The 22,018-nt window shown below is 44.5% G+C and overlaps 1 protein-coding gene across 2 annotated transcripts in view; it reads right to left on the reverse strand.

The window, feature by feature from the left end:
* The window catches only part of TUSC3 (tumor suppressor candidate 3), a 1,613,394-nt gene that overhangs the window by 918,177 nt on the left and 673,199 nt on the right, over nucleotides 1-22,018 (reverse strand). For both annotated transcript variants that reach the window (XM_085643291.1, XM_085643292.1), the window contains exon 3: nucleotides 11,811-11,928. In XM_085643291.1, coding sequence (XP_085499417.1) covers nucleotides 11,811-11,928 — 118 coding nt within the window. The remainder of the gene's footprint in view (nucleotides 1-11,810; nucleotides 11,929-22,018) is intronic.

The following is a 22,018-nucleotide window of genomic DNA, read 5'->3' on the forward strand; positions in this document are numbered from 1 at the left end:
TCCCATATTTTTGCTAGTGGAACAAGGAGCTAGTGCTGTTCAGAGCATACTGGGTCAGCAAGCTGGTTGCCCAGTCAGAAAATAACCCAGTAGAAGCGTGCCTGCGGGGGAGGGCGTTTGGATGGGTTAAGGGCATATGACTGCATACTTACGCCGGTGCAAATCAGATCAGGAATGAAAAGGGGGAAGCTTGAGGCTGGATTCTGTGGAGGACAAGGCATGTTTCTCAGTATGCCTGATGCGGGATTACAAGGGACAGGTTATATGCGATTGGAAACCACTCTTCAGGCACCAGGATGGGTCATATAGGAGCCGCTTCCAATTTTCAGCAGTGTTCAGATTGGCAATAAGCAAAGCGGGCTTACCAGCCAAGGTGTTTGGGTTGCATTAATTTCGCATAGGGGCGGCGACCATGGCCGCGGTTAGCGGTTTAGGCGAGGATGATATCGGAGTTAACAGCAGTGGCCAGGCTGGTCCACCAGGCAGACGCCATATGGTCTGAGGTCATGGCATGAATGGCAGGGTGCACATGACGACACAGCACTGGAAAGTTCCAGAAGGAAGTTGAACAGCTTGATGGCAAAAGTCTGCCGGGGTAACGGGTGGGTTTTCGTGAGGCATGGCCTCATAAATCTGAAGACAGTAAGGTATTACGAGGCAGACAGAGTTCACCTGTAACGGATGGGGATGGATGCATTCATACTCAACTTGGTAGGGGAGCAGCTAGGGTTTTCATAAGGAACAGAGGAGCAAGGGGGGAGCTGCCAGAGGGCGGGAAACCACTGTCAGCATGGTGGAAACAGCACACAATTGACAGACAAGACAGCAAACTAGCCTAGGTTGATGACACACAAAACAGTGCCCTTGGGATGCCTTTCGGCAGGGACACCGAGGGAGCAGGCAAGGGGCCAGAGTGGGGTCAGCAGCAGGCGGTCACGGCACTCGCAGCCCTGGTTGGGCCCGGCGGCCACCGGCTCAAATTGTTAGTAGCAAGGGTAGCCCGAGGCCGCAAGTGCTAGGCACCAAAGAAGAGAGGCCATTACACAGGGGGCTGTGCTGAAGTGCTGTAAGAAGTGTAAGGAGCAATGCATCAGAGTGTGATAATTTTATAGATGTGATCCAGTGCTGAAACCATGGAGCATACGGATAACCATGGAAATATGATGCGTACGTTTCATGTTTTCAAATAAACTGCGGCTGTTATGCACCCGCTGAGACTCCGACTCTAATTACCCCCCCTGGTATGGAGGGGTAGCTAAGTTGCACAAAGGCGGCTGTGGGAGAAGGTGGTCACTCGCACGTCTGGGGTTGAGGTTCAACGCATTTGCTTTCTTTCCATCTGTACTTGAATGCTTATAAAACACTTGCAGCTACATTGCACTTTGTGTGTGATTACGCACCCCTTGCATCAAAATTGAATCATAGGCCATTAAAAAATGTAAAGTCTCTATATATGGAAAGAAAGAATATTAATCAGGTTACACGCATTTTTTCAGATTTTGTGCTCTACCCCAAATGACCTGTTAAAGAAAGCAGACAGGGAGGAGAGAACCAATGCAGACTTTCTGGATCTGAAATAAAAATAATGCAACATTGCTAGTTAACTGTTTAAAATTTAATTATGTTTCCCAGCACAAGTGCCTTTTAAAAAAAATTGTCTAGTGACTGCCCCATCTGCTGGCTTTCAGAGATGATTTCTGACACACAATGTTAAGTAGCCATCTGCTATGGGCCAGCATATCTGCAAATTTAAATAATTTGGATGTGCGCCGCATCAGTGTGTTTTCTATAGATACACAACATAAGAATATGTTACACTCATTATTAAACGTTCGTAAAATGTAAAACGTTAATCCATACGGAGAACCTAGGAGTTTAAATGGCAGAACTGTAAGGGTTCTCTAGAGAAAAGATGCTGTTTACCAAAATTCAGCGTTATATATAAGAAATCTTTCCCCAAACGTGGGCATACTCGGGGAAAAAAACAAATCAATGAAAGTGTGTACGTGTGTGCCATAACACATTCAGTCGTGATCCTGCAAAGTATATCCAATATGCAAGGGATTTTGTCAAGAGACCTGTTGCATCAAATGAGTCATGGCGCTGAGAAAATGAGGAGAAAAGGAATACCTGGTACTGAGAACAAGAAGAGTTAATTTTAAAAAAACTCAACCAGCTTAAAACGTAGGATAACACACAATTTTAAAGCCTTAAGGGCAGAGACATGTTCTTGCATAAACGTATGTTCCCCAGCAGGGAATTCCATCATTTTCGAGCCAGTACTGAAAAAGAAAAATCTGCAGACCACACTTTGGTATGCCGAACCAAGGACGATCAATAGGTTAGAAGAAGGCCTCCGAGAGAGTAAAGGGATATAGAGCTGAATTTTGAGTTACAGATAAGTAGGGTCCTAACAATGGTAAGCCATGAAAACCACACATAAAGTAGGTGCCACTGGCTCTAAAGCCTATACTTGTTACCCTGGTTGGAATTCCTACAGTGCCGCTTTCGGTCATACCAGAGCTTCTGGAGCTCCTGGCTGGCCTCAATATTTTTGGATTCTTTCTGCATATACTCTGCCATCCTAGAATGAAGGCCTAGTACATAGTCCACCACATCTTGCTTTGGTATAAGAGTGGGGTTTCTCCCATCTTTCCCTCACAAGAGAGAATGGTCCCCTTGCATGGTGGCCAAACAAAAGTTAAAAGGGTAAAAACCCTACTTCCTTCTGAGGCACCTCTCTGGAGGCAAGAAGTAGGCACAGTAACAGAACATACCATCTACTTTTGAGTTTTTCAGGGAGTTCCATTATCATGCCTTTCAAAGTCTTGTTGAATCGTTGCCGTTGGTTTGTGGGTGATAAGGTGTTGTGAACATTGAGACCCCTCCACACTCATCACACATGTGTGTCAAGTAAGCAGACATGAAGTTGGAACCTCAGTCTGATACTGCCTCTTCTACATGCCTGAAGACACCAATGAGGGCCTTGGCCACCACAGGGGCTGTAGTAGACCTAAGGGGAATGGCTTCAGGATATCTGGTGGCATGATCCACTACCACCACTATGTATTTGTTTCCTGAGGCTGTGGCAGGTTCAAGTGGACCTGCTACATCCACACCTACCCTCTCAAAGGGTACTACAACCACTGGTAGTAGAATTAATGGGGCATTTGGGAGACCACCTGTTTTGTCACTGGTTTGACAAGTGATACAGGAGGTTACAAACTTCTTCACTTTTTGGGACAACTGAGGCCAATAAAAGTGGTTGACAACTCTTTCCCATGTTTTTGTCTGGCCCAGATGTCCAGCTTGGGGGATGTCATGGGCCAATGTGAGCAGAAACTCTCCATACTTCAGCGGCACCACCACTCTCCTAGTAGCACTGGGTTTGGGGTCTGTGGGAGCCACTGACATCTCCCTGCTCCTGTGCAGTAGCTTGCTGCCTCAGGCCTTCAAGAGTGGGGCAGACCTGCTGCCGCAGGCACAGCTGTTCCCCAGAAGGTCCCCCTGGGCCCAAGAGCTGTACCTCGAAAGGTTCAGGTTCCATGGGCTCAGTTACCTCTGGGGCTAACAAGTCCTCTCCCTGAGGAGAGGGGTCCTGATCTTTTTGCTGTGTGGAAGCTGTTTCACCAGTCTTCCTACCTTTTCTCTTGGGGGGTTGGGCCATCATTTCAGGCTCCAACTCTCCTTTTTCACCATGTCCAAGGTATTTTGCTCTTCTTTTCACACATACTGTCTCAGAGATGTTTAGCATTGATGCATGTGTTCTCCTTTCTACCTCAGCCCATGCTGTTTCCAGATCATTTCCAAGCAGACAGGCGGCTGGTAGCTTTGGAGAGACCACTACCTATGACAGGCCAGCAACCCCCCCCCCCCCCAGTCTAATGTCTCCATGGCTATTGCATGGTTAGTAGTGACACTGTCAGCATTGGTGACTGGACAGGTTTTTCCAGCCAGGTATTGCTCTGGGGAAACTAGTGTATCCCTCACCATAGTGACACTTGAACCTGTATCCCTCAGGGATTCTATTTTGGTCCCATTCACTGGGAGGTACTGGAAGTACTTGGTCAAGTTAGGGGGCCAGAAAGCTAGGGTTGACACATGTATCCCAGCCATACAGACTTGTGGCGCTTCTGATGTGCTCTCTGATTTGCTCAAGGTGCACCATTAATCCCTGAGGATTTGCCATTCCAGGGTTAGCTTGAAGGGGACTAGGTCCTGGTTTGTTGGGACAGGCAGGAACTCCAGTTCAGTGTCCCTTCTTGTTACAGTGGAAACACCTGGCCTTAGCAGGATCAAAGTTTTTCCGTTTATCCCTACCAGTGGGCTGGGAGGAGTTCTTGGGCCCACCCCCCTGAACAGGATATGGGGCCTGTAGAAGACTCCTGATTATTTATCTTTGGGCTTCTCACACTCTTTCCCCTGGGGAGGTATTGTAACCTATTTTGCGTGGTCACCCCAGTGGTTGTCTTGGTCACCCTTGTCTTGACCCAGTGGTCCGCCTTCTTTCCCAGTTCTTGGGGAGAAATTGGACGTAGGTTTACCAGATGCTAATACAACTTTTCATTGATGCAGTTACTTAAAATGTGTTCCTTTATAAACAAATTATAAGATCCTTCATGATCCTACACTTTACTTCCAGTCAACCAGCCACCTAGTGTCTTTACTGAGTAGTCTACAAAATCCACCCAGGACTGACTATGGGATTTTTTAACCCCCTGAATTTAATTCTGTACTCCTCAGTTTTGAGTTCAAATTACTCAATCAGGGTACCCTTCATGAGTTCATAGGCCTCAGCTTCCGCCCGGTAAGGGCCAAGAGTCTGTCTCTGCACTTACCAGAGAAGAATTCCCAAAGGAGTGCCCCTCAGTGAGTCTTCCTCACTTTCCTGGTTTTACAAGACCTCTCAAAGGCTGTGAACTATTTGGTGATATCATAACCTCCTCAAATTTAGGGACAATCCATTTGGGGATTTTGGAGCCATAAGACACTTCCTTCTCTCTGTAGTTTAAATTGCTGCCACCACTGATGGGCCCTAAGCCCATCTCTGCTCTTTCTTGCTCTAGAGCTAGGAGCCTAGTCTCTAGCTCTATCCTCTTGTCTACCCTTGCTAAAAGGTGGTGGTCCTCCTCAGTGAAGCTGTCCTCAATGTCTGGTATAAAGTTAGCTCTACCTCTGTAGGATCTAGACCCCGTAGTCCTTGGTCTGGAGGGTTTGGGCACAAAATCCCCACCCTCTCTAATTAGTTGAGGTCTAAGACCTCATCATCCTCATTACTTTCCCCCACTGCTTGAAGATCCTCACCCTCAGCAGCGGGGTAGTCCCTTGCATACCCTGCTAGGAACTCCTGGAGTTGTATTCTCGTAGGGTTGGACCCAGTTCTTATTTTTTTAGCTTTACAGAGAAGCCTTAACTCTCTAAATTCTAGGCTGCAGTAAGGGGTGAGGTTGAGGTCTGCTCATTATTTTATTAAAGTGCGGTTCTTTTTAGAAGACCTAAAAACAAGTCCTAAGTACTCTCCCTCCTAACTTCAGTGACTTTTAAAGTTTCTAGAAAATTACTGCAAGGACTTAAAACAAGGCTGTAACACAACTTTTAGAAATTTGGAAAATTCTAAAAATTATGTACTAAAGTAAATTATTGGACTCTTATTGTGTGATCAGGTGTTGACTAAGTTAGTTCAACAAATGCAAAGTCTTAGACCCCACCACTGATCCACCAATGTAGGAAGCTGACTTTGTATATACTGTACCAAAGTAAGGTATAGTGTGCACAGAGTCCAGGGGATGCCGAAAGGTATAGCAGAGGCTAAATTAGATAATCACTACCAGCTCTCTTTGTGGTAGTGTGGGTGAGCAGTTAGGCTTATCAGGAGTGTTGGAAAGTGGATTATTAGTAGTGGTAAACATGCATCTACCACTGGCAATAATACTACTAACACAATGTAGGGCTCAGAACAGGTCTTCGGAAATTATTCCCATGCTCAACCCTTGGTAGCTTTGCTGCGAGCAGACAGGCTTAACTTGAAAGACAGGTATGTAAAGCATTCAAAAGCACCAATTCAGAAAATAATCAAGACACAACACACAATAAAAATGCAACACCAATTTATAAACATAGTAAATATTTTTATCTTCCAAATGACAACAAAACAAATCCAATGTGGGGAACCGGAGATATGAATGTTTAAAGATGTAGCACTATATTGCACATACAAACCTATAGCGCTTATTGGGACATCTGGTCATGCTAGACCAGGACAAACTCAAAGTTTCAGGCGACTGCGAGTGAGTCCTGCTCGTCTAACCCTTGCATTAGGTCTTGGTTGAAGTTTTTACATTTTGACTTAGAATCTTTTTGGGAGCTTTTCTTACCGAGGTCCCTCAAAGCTCTTAGCCAGTCTGGATGCAGTGAGTTCGACGGCTTGCCTTCTGAGGAGCTCCCGGTCAAACTTATGGAAGTCCAGGCCGGCTCATAGTTGAAGATGGGCGGCTTGACTCTCGCAGTTGGTCCCGGTCACCTCTCCTAAGTTTGGGCTTAGAAACTTCTACGGAGCTCACTGCTCTTCACCAGGCCGGCTTCAGTGAGGGTTCGCAGGCTTGGGTTTCAGCCAAGTCCAGGTCAAACTCTGGCAGTCGGATCTCCTGGAGCTTTTCAGCCAGACGAACCTGGACAGCTGGCGGGCTTGCGGTTGAGGGTAGTCGGCTTGGCTGGCCAGGTCGAGTCAGTCCACTTATAGAGCTTTTTTCCTAACTTGCTCCAAAGTTTTTCAAACATTTGGAACTTCTTCCTGAAGTTCCTTTGAGGGTTCCAAAGCGTCCAAAACTTACTCCAAGGGTATGGAAGCTCCAGGGTGGTCCTTGAAAGTCTGAGACTTGAATTCCCACAATCCACTTTAGCAAAACCCTTAGAAATCCACTGGTAGTACTCCAGGTTGGCGATTCTGGTGATGGTTCAAATGAGCTCTGTTAACCTGTAGCTTGAAGGGAGTTCACTCTTTAGTCCTTTTGAAGCAAAGTAGGTCTACAGGGCTGCAGTTCCAGATTGTGTAGCAGGCACATTCAGTCAGGGTGCAAGACCAGGTTGGTGCAAATCAAACATCTCAGCATGGACCCTTCTTCTACTTGTTTCAACAGCAGATCTGAGAGATTCTGCCCCTCTCAGATACTTATACCCACTTCTCTGTGTCAAGAAGGAGGGTACTTCTGTCCAGTGAGGTGCAGGGCAACACCCCAGAGTATGACCACATTATCCAAAGTATGGCACTATATTCTCCCAGAGACCACAATTTCTCTAAAATTGAATATGGCTGATTTTCCAGCAAAGAGAGAAGAGCTAACTTAACCAGTCCACAGGTTGGCTCATCTACATGGTCTCCCTCCCTTTTGAGTCTTCAAATTCCTTTCTTAAGCCTGCCATCTAGCGGGGGCAGAGGGTAGGGGTGTAAATTAAACTGGTTTCTGCAGCCTGTTCCCTCCTTCTTTGAAGAACATTATTTATTAGCCCTTCCCCTCCCCCTGGTATTCCTATTCCCAAAACTGTCTCCTCCCAGAAGAGCTCCTGAACCCCAGGGGTCATTTATCACCTCTTCAAAGCAGTCTGGCTAATCCACTTAACTCTTACCAATCATGTCAGAGCACTAGAAGGCATAGCATATCGTTAGATGTATCAATGCCATTCTACTAAGTCCATGAATTATATCTTTTAACATCCCTGTATTTAGTTATTAATCAATATCTTCTTGCTACATTAATCTATGTAGCTGGGGATTTGCAATAGGCAAACTGAACTAGGCAATTTCCCCACCACGAGGGCTGATAAAATATCTTTTATAAGGACCCTGCCTACATCTATAGGGCCCCCACCCCAGTATCACCAAGGGGAGACTTTAGAGGTTCTGAATATGTACAAATATTGCAGATCCTCACTCCACGGTGCTCCTGGCACAAAAGTCAATTTTGGGAAGCACTTTACCACAATGTGAGGAGTGCAATTTCACTAAACCAGAGGCATATAAAACTCATTATAGTACTCCTTATAAATACCTAACCCCCCACCCCTGGGACACCTAGGGGAGACCCTGGGGGTACCTAATATGCCAAAACATTGTAGTTTATTAATTTGTAAGGGCCCCAAACACTAAAGTCGAGTTTGGGCGCAATTTGCATTTTATAAGCTGTTATGCAACACAGGGCTGCTTTTAAACTGGCATCAGGCTTCAGCAGTGCACACATGCAAGTGCAGAAAAGCTGCTGGCCTTTAAATTGCCATGCCATATTATATGCTAGGGTCTTAAATTTAGTTTTAACCCTCCTACCCAATTATGTACAAGGGCCTTATGGGGGAGGTCATGCCAATCATAGTGGTACCCTAACCCATATTGTATGTAAGTGTTTTCACTGTATTCTAAATGTGTTTTCATCATAGCACTAGTCTTGGGCCTGCGTAGGCAGAGCCCAGGGTCAGTCAGAGTCAACTACCAACAGTACCAGTCAGAATAAAAGTTGGGGGTGCCCAGGGCACAGGATGACTTTGCAACAAGGATGGTGTATTGAGCATTTATGGTATTCAGTTATCAAGGACTGATTACACTCACTCAGAGACAGAATCCAGACCAGTTGGGTAAGTATAAAAAGATACACTTATGTTTTATTTCGAGAACCGAGCAGGACTTGGTACAGGTAGGTAAAATGTACTTTCAATTGTAAAACTTACAAAGAAATGCAATTGGAAATGGATTTGCAATTGTTACAGATTTGTAAATGCTTAAAAAAAAGTATAAATTACATATAAATTAATTTTGATTACTTTTGCGTTACTTTTGGATTACATCGACTACGCATGGTGGAATGCCTAGACACCACATCGTGGATCCTACAATACAAAGGTAAGTAAGACTTTTATAGATCTAGCATACAGTTACTTTTCTTCCATACAAAACACAGGTCAACACTTACATTTGTAGAAACAAAAACTTGTTACTTTGATTCCTATGGGAAAAAGAGTGTTAACAGTTTGCAGGTAAGTTAACAGTTTGCAGGTAAGTTAACGACCTGCGTGTATGGCTTTTGGAAGTAACGATCAAGGTTCCACAGGTCCAGGTAAGCACTCAGATTGCACCACCAGTGGCACCCTGGGTGCAGAGTGCCGGGCCCAATGTTAGCCAACGGGGCTAAGGGGGCCTTCCATCAACTGCTTAGGAGCAGCCCACTCGGCTGTGGGAGCAAGTCTCCTGGGTTTAGGATCAGCACTGCAGGGGCCAACAATCAGCACAGGAGCCGCACCATCAACAGCACTGAAGCGGATGGATGCAGAGTGTCAAGGAGACGGTGGTAGCCCTGTGGATTGCACTGGAGAACTCTGCCTTAGGAAAGATGCTGCAGGCTTGGTCAGGGAGGCTTCCTGAAGGGGACCACTAGTTGGGGAGGTAAGTTGGGTTTTTATGGAATGCCTGGACAGCGTCGGTTGGGTCACCCAAGGCCATGGGGCATCGGTGCAGGGGTGTCTTTTACATCCGGTATTCTTACCAGCTCCTGTCATCGTCAGGGTGACCATTCAGGTTGAGGCTGCAGGCATCGGCTCGAAGCTCGAGGTGAGCCAGGGATCACCAGATCCCAGGCCAGGATTGCAGGGGACACCACCTCATGGTGTTGGGCCACTCGAACTTAGGTCGTGGGCATTGGCTGCAGAGTGGTGCAGAACTGCGGATCCACCTGGTTCCGGTTTCTGTGTTTGAAGTCTTTGCTTAACAAATCCTGTGGTCACAGGAGACAGAGTCTTTACGTTGAGTGCAGGGCAGATTCTCTGGGCTCTGGGGGGCTGCTGGAAACACTGGGGTTTCCGCTGTAGTCAGGTCAGAGTTGGGACAGGCCTTAGGGCTGGGACCAAAGCAGTTGGTGTCCTCTTCTTCCTGGGTCAGCACAGCTCTTCGATCCTTCTTTTTTCCTCGAATCTGAAGAGACAGGGTTAAGGGTCGCCCCTAAATATTCAATTTAGGGGCGTTTACAGGGGTGTGCAGATCAGGACCAATGGGTCCTTCCTTGGGGTGGGTACACCTCCAGTGGGAGGGGGGCATGAGCCTCTCCCTAATTGGATAGGTCCCCTCTTCTTCAAGATAGAGGGTACTGAGGTGTGGGCTTCACCTCGCCTCCATAACCTGAGGTGTAGAGTTGGCAAAGGTGGGCACACCTGTCCTCCTAACTCAGTTTTTCCACTGATTCTACCGCCCAAAGTGGGGGCCAGAACCAGTGGGAGGCAGTTGCTGGGGACAGCAAAAGGCAAAGACATCTTCAAAAGGCAGCAGGCCTTTGAAGCTTCCTCTTCGTGGCCCCAGCCCATCCTGGTAGAGGAGGCATGACACCTCTGCCAAGGAAGGGCTTCGTTTCTGGACCCAGAGAGCGGAGGCTCTCTACCTAGGGGTCCAGAAACCAATCTGGTGGTGGAACATGGCAGGCAGCCATTCAAGAACCACACCAGGGCTGGTTGTTTTGCAGGGAGAATCGCCAAGAGACCCTCTGAGTGCATTCTACATTAAATCCCACACTGGCATCAGTGTCGGTTTAATATGCTGAGACGGTTGCGATCAAACTTCCCAGGTTTCAGAAAAGCCATGTGAAGTTTGTAATGACAAACTTCCAGACCACATGCTCTTTATGGCTTTACTGCACATACAATGTCTAAGAATGGACTTAGACACTGTAGAGGTACAGTGCTCAAGCAACTGTTCCCTCACTTGGGGGCTAGTGCACCCTGCTAGTGGGGTGACTTACCAAGGTCTCAGGCAGTGGGTTGTGGGCATGGCACACAGGGATGGGCGCTATGTCGACTGTTCACTTTTCTCTGCACCAAAACACACAGCCTGCAATGACAGTATGTGGGTGTTAGGGTGCAGCCTCCCTAAGGGTGGTACAATAGGTGAGGCAGCCCTTAGAGGCCTTCCCTGATCACGGTGCCCTTGGTACCCATGATACATTTTAAAAGGGGCTAACCTGTGGCCAGAGATGTGCCAATTGTGGGAACAAAGCTACAGTTTTTGGAAAGAACACAGGCCCTGGGAACCCAATAGGTAGGGACTCAGGACACATCAAGTCAAAATGCGTCAGATGTCAGGCAAAAAGTGTAGGCGGGGTAACCATGCAAAATGGGGCACCTTCCTACACTGACAGCTACTGATGTAGTAAGATAGAACTGTTGTTCCAAAACAATAGAACAAGGAGTTCTTTGTTATCGATACAGAACCAATTTACCTACTGGTAGCTTTGTACATTTGGAGAGCTTGGTTACAAACAAGGGGTTCTATTTACTTCCATGGTGTTGTATGCTGACATTTCTAGAATATATGAGTTTTTTGACCCATGTTTTAAAATGTATTGTTTAAATTATTTCTTTTGTTTCATATTTATAGTTTGCATGTTGTGTTTTTTTATCTTTTATTATATGTTTTGAAATATTTTATACCTTTTTAGCTGCAACAATAATATGGAATAGTGATGATTAGACCATGGGGTTTTGTTCTCATTGCAGCTCCATAGTATAGCTAAACTTTTATCAGGAGGTGCTGATAATCAGTGCTGTGAACAATTAAAACGCAAAAATACCAAAATACCTGTTCACAATCAGTGAGCTACTCCTGAGTGCAGATGTCATCTTGTCTTGAATATAAAACAGACCAATGCAAACTCATCTTATTATTGAAAGAAATGTGAACTAGTTTATACAGAAACCAAAATGGACCTTTGTATTGATCAAATGCATACTCAAACATATTATATACTATATTAACCAGCAACCTACAACACAGTATCACATACCTGTTGGAAAACATCAGCTCCTTCATCATAATCCACAATAGTGAAGAACAGTTTATTAGAAAAGGCAGAAGAGTACCTCCAAGAGTTAGCCAGCACTTGATATTCTTCATTTGCTTGCCTGTGTAAAAGAAAAAACAGAAGTAAATCAAGCCTACCTCTAGAACTTCTCTAGGAATAATTCTAGAAAGACATCCAAAATGTTGAATCAAGCATTCTTATGTCAAGAACCAAGACTATGGAATTGAACACCTGTGGATCTCAGATATAACCCCAATCAGCTTTCTTTCAGGACAAAATGACAACTTCTATGTATAGAACATATTTTATTGACTAACTTTTCTCTTGGCCTGCTGTTATCTAAGCTCTTAAGTTTTGGTACATTAATTCTTGTTTGATGTGAAATGCCGCCTTCATATATAAAATAAAATAGTTATGGTAGCTGCCGACTTAAAACAGCCATGTTCATGCCAGTTTGGGATTATGAGATTTCTAAGGTTCAACAAATAATATTGAATTATCCCCATTTACGTAAGCTGCTGTGATTCTGTTTTCTTAAGACTGGAGCTTTAATGAGGGTATAACCATATTTTCCAGCACTTGCAAATGTATTTCTTGGCTGTAATTTTAGTGTGTGAATCATCTGAAAAAAACTCTTTTAAAGATGAGGAATCTTTGGGACTGTGTTTTTTAAACTCCCGTTTCAGGCTAAAAGAAAAATATAAAGACGACATAATTAATAAAAATAATTAGATAACATTTTTATCATTCTTGTGTCAAAGCAGCTAGCAGTCAAAATCTTTTCTTTTGAGCATCAGCTTTTGATGGAATTTACAGCTACTGTTCAACCAGAATATTAATTGTTCAACTGGAGACACCAAACTTAAGGTAATTGTGCTCTTAAGCTTGGTGAAATAGAAAATGCCTACATTTCCAATGAAGTTCTGAACACGAGATCTGTTGATCAGTGGTGACATCCAAAAAATCCTCAGAAAAGAGGTGTTTACTGCCAGAACCCTTATGAAACAGATCGAAAAAGATGACTTCTACTCAGTCCTTGAACATAACGTTGAATACTGGAAAATGCTGTCTGATATGTATGGCTACTCAGCACTAGCAGATAGGGATATGTACAAGAGACAGATGCAATATTGACAATGACTATTACATCACGTGAGCACATACTGTACATTGTATGATCATTTTTTATCATTGCCATATTCATTAATATTGCTATAAAAGGAAGGTGATGCTGATGATAATAATAATTACAAGTTCTTCCATGGATGTCAGTTCCTGTCATTGTAGAAATATAAAGTGCTAAACTTACTTAACTCATTAGTGTATGTAAGGTGTCTGAGGTAAGTCATATTGCACCTAAACATTAACCATTTCTGTTTTACTTTGCTCACAACATGTAAAAATACCACAAGGAATAAAATCATGAACTTGCCAAGTTAAAAACACAGGGTTAATTTACGAAAATGTGTAAAGTATTAACCCGTTTACCGCAGCGGTAATTCCACCGCGGTGCGGGGCGTTCCATTGAGTGCACTGGCAAATCTGTGTGTGCACTGCCCACCATATTATGACTTTTTTAGTAATTGGTGGGTGGTTCTTTGGCGTACCCACAGCGGTGCCTATGAAATAGGCATCACATTAGGAACGTCAAAGGTAGTACCTGCACGGCAAGACTGCTGCAGTCCATGCCGTGCAGGTTCTAGGGTGCATGCACACAGGGGTGAACAACATGTGCCCCCAGAATGCACTGCATGGCCCAGAGGCAACAGGGGGTCCCACATTTTTCCTCTCTGCCACGGTTTTCATGAAGGAGGAACTGCCATGAAAACTGTGGCTGAGAGGATACTAGTAATATGCTTGGCGGGACTGCAGCAGTCGCGGCAAGCATTTTGCGGCCTCAAGACCGCTGCGGTTGCGGCAGTGCAATGGCGGTCCGACTATCCTCGTTGTATAAGGGCGGTCGCAAGGCTGCCACCAGCCCGCCCCAACTAGTATGGCAGTCCGTGGAACGTCAGACTCGTAATCAGCCCTTTAGTCTCTGAAATGTTTAAATCCTGCAGCAGGGTAAAGTTGCAGTCTGTATCTGACAAAGTCCTCTCACAGATGGATAGCCATTAGACGAGGCACTTCTGAAGTTTTAGCAGAAAACGGTCAGAGTGGGATAGATTAAAATTTTCAAGTAGCTGAAGTGCTCTCCCCTGGCGAATAGTTTTCATGCCTTAGCCCGGTCAAGATTTCTAATTTTGGACTTTTTTGAAGAGCAAAATTCCTCTAGGTCCCAATAAAGCTTCAGAGGTCTTGGAAGTTGAAACGTCTTTATAGAACCAACTTTACAGAGTTTCTGTAGCAGCTCCTCATCACTTCTAAAGCTTCCATGACCTTCAGGGACAGCACTTACAGGCCACCAGGGCTCACTCCAGTGTAGGCCACCTGTAGAATCTTGTCCAGGTCTAGTTGCACCTGGCCAACTGGCTCTTCTGGAAAAAAGGCTTTTTGCAGCCTGCAGTAGCTATAGAGGTGGTCATCCAACAGACCGTTGGAGTAAGTGCAGCCCTTCAACTCTCCACACATGTTTGAAACAACAGATCAAGTCCTCATCTGTTCTTCTGCAAGTCTTGAAAGTGATAAAATATACTGTGATTAAGGTACCACTTTTTGTAGAATTCACTAGTGAGTGGACGCGGGTTACTCCTGGACACTGCCTAACAAATTAGGGAAAAGTTGTCAACGTACCTAACCACTTTTGCAGCACATCCTGTTTGACTTACAGAAAACTCTTCCACAGTGTACTATTCTGACACAAATCCAACATGGCAGAATCTTTCTGCCCCTTGCGAGCTTATGTGTCAGCCAAGGGTGTGTTTAGTGAAATAGAAAGTAACCCAGTCTTCAGCTATATCAAACTGATTTTGAAACCAGCTCCCTCGCCCATTTGGCTAGTTCCAAACTGACTAGAGATAGCTTACAGAATAATATTCTCTTCCCCAGGTCTCCCCTTACACTTAATTATGAATGGGCAGGCCACTCACTGTCCCTTTCAGGTTAACAAAGTTTCTTGACTCTTCCCAGATGCCCTTTGAGCGTGAATGTTTGTACATTTTCTCACATCCATGTCTTCCTGTGAAAAGGCCAAACTACAGTACCTACTCTGGGAGCAGTGGTAGCACTAACAGGCTTCAGTTGCTGTGTAATGCTAATTAGCCTTTTTAAAAGACACTTTTCCTAAATGTTTACAAAAATCCCTGTTTTGACCAATACATTGGAATAGCAATAAATAATAAAAATAGTGGTTTATTGCCTCTGTAGCTGTAAAACATCTTTCTTCTTGCTTCAATTCCCTCTGCATTTTTAGCTCTAGGTCCTGTTTTTTACATTATGTCATCCCACTTGAGGTCTGAAAACACAATCCCCAGTTCGTCTTCCATGTTGCTTGGAAATGTTGTCTGCCCAAGTAGGATTTTTACTTGATGGAATATTTTGGAGATAATGTGTACATCTGGGTCTGAGTGGAACAGGAGTTTTTCGAAACTCAGTGAGAGTCGGCATAGCTTCAGAGTTTATATATTTTAGTACGACCTGTAAGCAATTGGGTTATTAGTTAGGGAGGATGGGAGTCCTTCCCTAATAATAAGTCCGAAATATTGTCAAGTCCAACATACAAGTTTAATAAATACACCTAGGCTCAACGCCAGGTAGCTATAGCACAGAGCAGACAGGCTTAGCTTAAACAAAATATATAAAGCATTTAGAAGTAGCAAAAGATGTAAAAAGCCCAAAAAAATCATACTCTGATTTAGAATAAAGAAAATTTTAATAAGCAAAATGACACCAAAACAACACAAATCCAATAAGGGGAATAGAAGATATTATTTATTAAAGATTTAAGTTAAAAAAATGTCAAGAAAAGCTAAACAACCATTGTAAGTCAATGGTTGCATTAGACTGGGATCAAGGTGCAATTTCAGGCTGACAATGATGGAGCCTGGGTAGAAATTCCAAGTGGAATGGTTTGGGTGAAAGTCTGAGGTCAAAAAGTTTGAAAAAGTATCACAGTCCCACTTCAGAAAGGGATCTTTTCACTTTATTGAAGTAAAACATTGAAATTTCCTAAGGTCCCTAAGTAGAATGGTTCTTAGTCATTTATTCAGAAGTGCAAGTATCTCTGTGTGGGACAAAGCTGAAGTCCAATCCAACACTGTGGAACTGCGGTCATATACTTTTTTGGCAGGATCCTCTGGAGCTCTGGAGGAAAAGATTTAAAAGAATCCAACAACCAGCCACTGGAGTACACTTCTTAGGCCCCTAGTACCTCAGCGGAAGGCACTTAGAGACTCTCAGTGTGTGTTATCTTGTTGATGTATTTATGCATCTCCAAAGTAGCTGTGGCCTTAGCTGCTCAGCCAGTGTGAATGTGCAACGTGGAATGTTGGAGTGTTCATGATGAATGGAATGTTTGGGTGGCTGTGAAGTGAGGTGTGGAAGTTGGAGTATGGGCTGAGCAGCAGGGAGGCTGCTCCTGGTGGGGCTGCTCTCTATGAATTTGCTAACATGCAACTAAGACTTAAATAATCTACAAACCACACCTCAGCTATGTGACTCATCACAATGTTCTTGGTGATGAGTGGGAGCAAGAACTATAGAAGCTACATGTGTAAAGCAGCATGAAGTAACTATTCAAGGAACTACTCAAAAGAAACTACATAAGGAAAATTAAGGAGCCTATAACAAACATCTGAACGCCTGGCAGCCCCACCAGTGTCCTCTACATCGGTCAGCTCCAGGTAAGGCATGCTTCAATTATCTACATTATTTGGACGTCATGCTTTTAAGTCAACCTACACCAGGGCAGTGCACGCTTCCAGCAACCTGTATCTGGCTATCTCATCATACAGGCCTCAGCCTGCACATATCCGGGTATGCAATAAATCAGCTGTCATTTGTACAGGCAGCACGTTGGATTATGTAGTAGACAAGGACTCATTAAGGGGCCTCATAGCGACAAGTATTCTGTGTCCAGATAAACAAGCAGCAGAATAATAGAGAGTAATGTTTGTGCCTCGTATGAGCGGTTAAGAAGTACGTCAAAGTTATCGCAGCAATTTTGTTTTTGTTTATGATGATTGGTCAACTGTGAGTACATTACTTTTAAGATACTCGTCTTGATGTTGTTTTCGGAATGTTAAAATGCACCGTTACTGCACCGTATGATATGTGCGAGCCTTACTTTCTTTTGAACACTCTCATGGATGCTGTCAGTTACTGTGGAGTCTCAGCGCGCGTCTCCTTACCATTTTCATGGTGGTGCGAGAAGGTGCAGAGGGACGAACAGTGTTGTCTCCTCACTTGCTGTTCAGGAACGCATGCTTTGCTGCAACGTTTGGTGCATGCACGCACCTGCAGCCACTCAGAGCTGTGCTTGTGTGCATGCCTCCATGTTTTTTTCCTCACATCTTCCCATCGCTGAAACAGTGTCTGTGACGTAGGATGCTCTTGGTGGTGGGTGGACAGTTCCACAACAGGGGTTTTTGTGCTCGCCGAAGGCTACCCAGTGTGTCAGAGTGTCCAATCATGAACTCTTGGGACTGTCTCCGACAATTGGGGGCTTTCTGTTTGGCAGACTGAGGTGACACAGAATCAGCAGCTTGCCAGGCCATTGACATATATGCTGTCTCAGCATTCCCACTTGGCTGCCCCAGATCAACGGGCATATGGACCATCTAAAAAATGGGGTAGCAAAGTTTATGATTCTTTCTGTAGCCTGGTATGAAGAAGTTTGTCTGAACAATCTTTTGGGGTGCCACCATTCTCGGCGGATCTGAGAGGTGATGGTCGGTTTCGGGACTCTATTCCAGGTGTAGATTGTACACATCTTCCCGGATGGGAGATCTGCTTTTTTTTCAGGGACTAGTGATGTTGCATGCCAATTTGTGTGAGAAACCGCTGACAGGAGGTCTGGTTGCTTCATAATTGGATACAGTGCTGATCTAGTTTTTTTTTTTTAGTCATGGTCTATTTACTGCTATGCTGTGTAATGTCATTATTTCAGGTCATGAACACATATTAATGTTTTCCTTAAATGTATGCTAAGGTTACATTCACGTATTGAGTGCTGGGCTCCTGTACACTCTTACGTTCCTACTGTGGCACAAGGTTTGCAGTGTGTGGGTATCTTGACTGTTTTCTGCTGTGTTGATTTATTTTCATTTTAGGTGTCGTTTCCTACTGATCCGGGTTTCTTATACATTGGTATTGCTGCTGCTGTGACATTTAGTTCTGTTTTGGGAAATTTCTGTTTGTTGTGCAAAGCTCAGAGTGCTGCCACTTATTGGTATTTCATGGTGTATTGCTAAATTTTCATTTCTTACAATACATGCCCCTTCCATGAGGGATTATTCTATGGGTGGGAATTGCCCATTTCTATATTTTAGCCTACATGCCCCTTGCACAAGGGATTACACTATGGTTGGAAGGCATCCCATGAGGGATGGTTATATGGGTGGAATCACCTATATTTACATTGCATGCTACAGGCCCTTACAGGAGGGTCACCCATATCTACATTGTATGTTACATACACTTTCTAGAGGAATGTCTGGATGGATTGCACGTCACCCATCACTATACTTTACGTAACATACCCTTACATTAGGGATTAATGGACGGGGTTAAAGTCATCCATTAATACACGTTTTGCTTGATCCCCTTACTGTGGGATGGTAGTTTAGGGTGGATGTCACCCGTTTCTACCTGTTACATTATTTGCCCTTTGTTGGGGATGTTTGGTCGGGTGTATCCCACCCGTTTCTTACTTTGTTATTAGCATGTGTGTTCTTTGATTTTTTTATTTCTCTGGAAGTTTTCTCTTCTTGTGTATGTAAGAGTTTGCTACGGACTGATTAGTGTGCTGTGCTTTCAAGTGGAACCGGTCATTCCTTCCTGGCCAGTTGGTGTGGTTGGCGGTGATAAAAAGTGTAGTATGTTTTTGTCTAGTATGCTGTTGTGGGACTGATAGGGTTCTTCCTCAGTCTGTTGTTATGTTAAAGAAAAGGCTGTTTCACCAGTTTTCTTTCTCTTTATTTTATGTTTTATAGAGGAGGAGGATGTGTGATATTTCTTGTGCATTCTTCTAAGCACCTTATCTATTTTCTCTATGTATGGTTCCTCACGTGAGGCTTTGTTCCAGCTTGCATTCATATATTTTATGTAATTTCTCTTTATATGTTTCTACATGTAAATGCTTTATTCCATCTTACATTAGGCCTGGGCAGTAAATTTCGTTCCGCTCGTGGAATTTGCGGAATTTGGGTAATCAAGCGTTCCACGGAGAAGGCGGAATTGCCAAAAAGTCAGCGATCCGCGGTTTCGCTGAATTTTTTGCTTGTTCGCGCTTTCAAAATGTGTGTTCACAAGATATTTCTCTATGAGCACGCAAACAGCGTTCGCGAACAGGAAAAAAGCATTACGAACGGGCGGAACAGGCAATTCCACGTGTTCGTGGAACTTTTGCGTGTCCGCGGAGATTTTTTACCGTTTCGCGGAGCTTTGCGTAGCGTGACTACGCAAATTTCGCCCACCCCACCCCTACCTTACATTCTTATATTTGTGTTTTATAAAGGTGGAGGATATATTATATCTTGTTTATGTATTCATGCATCTCCCCTGTTACTTTGGCCTAAGCTGCTCAGCTAGTGTGAATGTGCTGCATGGAATGTGTGAGTGGTGATGATGAATGGAATGTTTGGGAGCCTGTGAGGTGAGGTGTGGCAGTTGGAGTATGGGCTGAGCAGCAGGCAGCCTGCTCCTGGTGAAGCTTCTCTCTATGGATTTACTAACCTGCAACTAAGAATTAACTGCCACAGTGCACCTTGTTCCCAAAATCCAAGATGAGGAAAGCCCTTCTCCCACTGTGAAGGACTTGTGTGCTTACCAACATTGTTGAGGTAACTTTTCTCCCACTGGGTAGTTTGGCACCATCTTAACTATGGGGACAAAGATGTGGCATTTGCAGGTATCACCTAAAATGTACTTGTGCCAGAGTAGGTCCCTATTGATTTGATTAAGTTTCTGTGCCAATCCCAACTAATCTTACTGTCAGGTGAAGAAAAACATATCCCAGAGCTAGGCCATTTGTCCTGCTCTGGGATCTACCGTCACACCTCATTAAGGTCAAGCACTTAATTGACAGCTGCTGGAGAACTAACCTACAGGGGCTTTAGTAATGGAAATGGCAGCAAATGGCTATGTCCAAATTGAAGTAACATGGTATGGAAAATAACAGTTGGCTGGGATGCAGCCCCTAGTAATTACCAGTGGATAAGATTAATTCAAGCATGCCATTAAGTTTTTTGTATATCCCATTCCAAAAGGGGCAAAACAGTCTTTATGTCCTCCTGGGGGCAAATAGATGGTTTGCCCTGATTGGGGAGTTTGTCCCTAATCAGCACCTGTTGTGTAGAAAGCCCACTAGACATAAAAGATTGCACAATGAGAGAAAAAAGGGCATGGTGTCCCACACTTCCATTGAGCCATCCCACCACCCGAAAAGTAGCAATACAGTGTTTCTGCCCCACTGAGGGGCTGATGGAAGTGTGCCCTAAGATGTCCCCCACCCCCGGAAGGCAGAAAGCCCATTCAACACCAGGGATTTCAAAAAGGCACCAAAAAATATCAAAAGGACGGGGAGGCCTACTTTGGACCTGGGCCAAACCCCAACCGTGAAGGGCAATACAATCTTTCTTCTCCCAAAGGGGTGGGCAGTTAGGAGGTGTATCCTGATTGGGAAGTTGTCCCTAATCTGCCACGGGATAGAAAGCCAACTTGACACTAGGGATTTTACATTTGGGCAAAATAAAGAGATGGAGTGCCCCACCTTGGTATTGTGCCAAACCCCACCCCAAAAGAGACAATACATTCTTTCTGAACTCACCCACAGAGGGCACATGGTATTTTGCCCACAATTTGTCCCCAGGGGAGGAAATCCCGATTAACACCAGAGATTTCGAAATAGTGCCATAACTAAACAAACAAAAGGATTAGGGAGGCCCACACTGGCATCACCCATACCCCGACAGCAGAAGGTATAACAGAGTTTCTCTATTCTGGTTGGTGGGGTTTGTCCTTCATTTGCCCCCATGAGGGCTGAAAGCACACTAAGCACCACTGATTTTATATTTGGGCAAAACAATGGGCGGGTTGCCCTACCCTGGCACTGAGCCAAACTCCCACCCCACAAAAGGAAATACCTCTAAGGAGCATTGAGGCTTTGGCATAATTTGCCCCAAGTGGTGTCAGAAAGTCCACAGGATGCCAGGAATATATATTTGTTTAAGAATGTAGTGGGATTTGGCCCATTATGGCATCAGATTCCATCCCTAAATATGCAACAGTCTTTCTGGTCCCCTGGGGACTAAACCAAGTGAGAGGAAATTTGGATTTTGTTGGGTATTTTTTAACATATGGGAAAGCAAAGCGGAGGTAAATTCCAATTCTGTCCCACATCCCATTCTGATTGCTGCAATTTTTTAGCCTGGTGTTGGCCGTCACCCAGGGAAACCTGCCAAACGCACAGAGTTCTCAAAATCAGGCACCAGGGAAGTCCAGGGAGGTTTGCCTTGCGTGGATCCCACAACATGTTCTTACCTACAATGTTCTACAAAACACAACCTTTACCTAAACTCACTATCTCTGTGACCTAATCTTCTAGAATCTGCATGGATCCATAAAATTCCTAACATCCATCTCCCAGCATTACGCACTTCTCCCAGTATAAACACTAGCCCATTTGTGTGGTGTGGCATATTGCTGATGGCACAAAAGGCCCCAGTACAAAACATAGATTAATCGTGATACAGCAATATGGGTAGCTGCAACACTTGAGCCTGAGCTTGGTGGCCACCCAGAGAAACATGCCAAACCCAGACATTTCTCAAAACTAGGCATAAGGCTGGAGTTCAGGGCTGAGTGCCTTTCATGGCTCCCGCAACATTGTCTCACCCACGATGCTGTACAAATCTTGAACTTTGCTTAAAACCACACACTTTCCTCACATTTCTGTTATGAAAACTTCCAGAATCTACAGGGATCCACAAAATTCCTTCCACCTGCACTTTTCCTGATAAAAAAAAGCCACTCCACTTATGTGGCTGGCCTAGTGTCCATGACAGAAACAGGATTTTATGAAGCACTGCAGA

The sequence above is a fragment of the Triturus cristatus genome, chromosome 2_2, assembly GCF_964204655.1.
Source record: "Triturus cristatus chromosome 2_2, aTriCri1.1, whole genome shotgun sequence".
Classification (NCBI taxonomy): domain Eukaryota; kingdom Metazoa; phylum Chordata; class Amphibia; order Caudata; family Salamandridae; genus Triturus; species Triturus cristatus.